The sequence below is a fragment of the Colias philodice genome, chromosome 8 (genome assembly GCF_061535455.1).
Source record: "Colias philodice isolate Cphi_HAF_F1 chromosome 8, ilColPhil1 Martin Lab GWU primary, whole genome shotgun sequence".
Lineage (NCBI taxonomy): Eukaryota > Metazoa > Arthropoda > Insecta > Lepidoptera > Pieridae > Colias > Colias philodice.
Window position 1 is genome coordinate 11,925,099 of NC_143093.1, and position 1,936 is coordinate 11,927,034.

The 1,936-nt window shown below is 46.7% G+C and overlaps 1 protein-coding gene across 1 annotated transcript; it reads right to left on the reverse strand.

Annotated features, from left to right (window-relative positions):
• Positions 1-406: 406 nt before the first annotated feature.
• On the reverse strand, positions 407-1,724 carry LOC149486856 (uncharacterized). The gene has a single exon (XM_089698532.1). The coding sequence runs from the start codon at positions 1,685-1,687 to the stop codon at positions 407-409; it is 1,281 nt and encodes a 426-aa protein (XP_089554658.1). The 5' UTR covers positions 1,688-1,724.
• Between the last annotated feature and the right edge of the window lie 212 nt (positions 1,725-1,936).

A 1,936-nucleotide genomic window follows, 5' to 3' on the forward strand; every position in this document is an offset into this window, starting at 1 on the left:
GATACCCAGCTCACTCCCTATCCGCCTAAGATGGTCCAGGTAGAGCCCCACTGGTTTATCGGGCTCGAAGTAGAAGGACACTACAATCATCTCCCAGGCTTTGGTTCTGAGAGTGGCCACAACGATGTTGTTACTGCTAAGGCGTGTATGTAGTTCGACATCCAGTGTGTCGTCGAGTACTACAATACACGCCTTTACTGCTCCACCCCCTTCCCCTTCGCTCTGGAAGATCCTCACTCCATTGTATGTCCTCATACTTTTCGCCCCACCAACGTAGGGCTCTTGCAGCAATGCTACGCATGCCTTACGCTTGGTGGCTTCGAGCAGTAGCTCCCGTGTGGCGATTTGGCTCCGCTGGAGATTGGCCTGCAGCATTCGGTACTGGAAGGACTCACCTTGGGCAACCTTAGCAATACGCTACCGCCGATCTGGCCAGAGCATCCCACCTCTTTCTTTCCGTACACTCTCTGTCAAAGGCGCTGTGCTCTGCGCTGCCTTTCTTAGCCTTTATGCAGTTGATGCATTGAGGCACTTCTCCCCGCAGCCACTTGTCGCACTCGGTCTTCATGTGAGGACCGGCGCAGTGGCTGCATCGTTCCTTCTCCTCCCTACACATTCGTCTCGTATGCCCGTACCCAAGACAGCGCGAGCACTGCACTAACGGACTTTGATCCATCACTTTCACTCTACTTAGCCCTATATGGGCGTATCCTTCACTCGTGCATCTCTTCCATACCTGTGGACTCACCCTGGCCACTACGTGGTTCTGGAGGTGGTTCCTTGCTTTCATCACGTACGCTACTTCTACCTTTCTCTCTTCCCCCTTCAGGCCCTCAAGGATGCTTGCATTTTGATTACTGAATGCTGTGACGAAATCGTCAACTTCGCATTTCATTACATCCCTGAAGACTAGTAGAGGGCTCTTATTTTTTACATCTTCCACTACTAATCCCTCATTCTTTCTCAGCCTTTCCTTCACCTTGATTCTTTCTTCCTCATTCGCACAGCCGACGACCACCTTCCTGTTCTTCACCTTTCTTACCCTCTCTACTTTCACCCATCCGTCCTTTGCATCCACAGTCTTTCTGATCATTTCTAACACCTCATCACCCGTCTCTTGTTCGTCTTTGGATGACACCATGACCGAATGCAGGGCTCTTGCTTCGGGGAGTTTCTCTATGACTCCCTTCGAGACAACGCCCGCATAACTCGCCGTTTTGGCGACAGTCATGTTGCCCTCCAAAAGCGAGCTCAATTTGTCCATTTTATTTTCATTCTCCCGCATGCTTACTCTCATATCTTCCATTCTTGTCATCATCTCTTTCATACTTTCTTTCATTCCTTCACTTAGGTCCAGATTTCTCACCAATGCGTCGTCAACTACGCTGGGACCAGCATCGGATGGCGGGGGGGGATGTATAGGGTCCCCACTACGCCCTCCACTACCAGCCCTGGCATTGGTGAGTTCAAATTCAATCTCTTTTATTATTTCATACATCCTTTCTAGCGCCGTAATTACCCCGTCTTTTATATCAGTCTTTAAATTTCGGGACTCCCGCAGGTGGGCTTTCCCTTTCAGCAGAAGGGCTTTCCCTTCTGCAGTCCGACTTTTAGGTGTTGCAGGCTTCTTCACTGGTTCGGAGATAGTGAACGTGTCACTGGCACGCCTCTGGGGAGTGTGGATCATGATGACTTAGGGGAGAAAAAAAAAAAAAAAAAAAAAAAAAAAAAAAAAAAAAAAAAAAAAAACCCCTGTCAATAATAATTATTCTTAACACTATTAGGTCTCCCAATAGGGGAGATACCTGTCAATAATTACAATTAAAAATTAATATCACAGATATAAATATAAGGTATAAAATATTAATATAAAAATATAATATAAAATATTAATAGGTCACTGATAGTTAAAAATGGTCAACTTAACACTATTAGG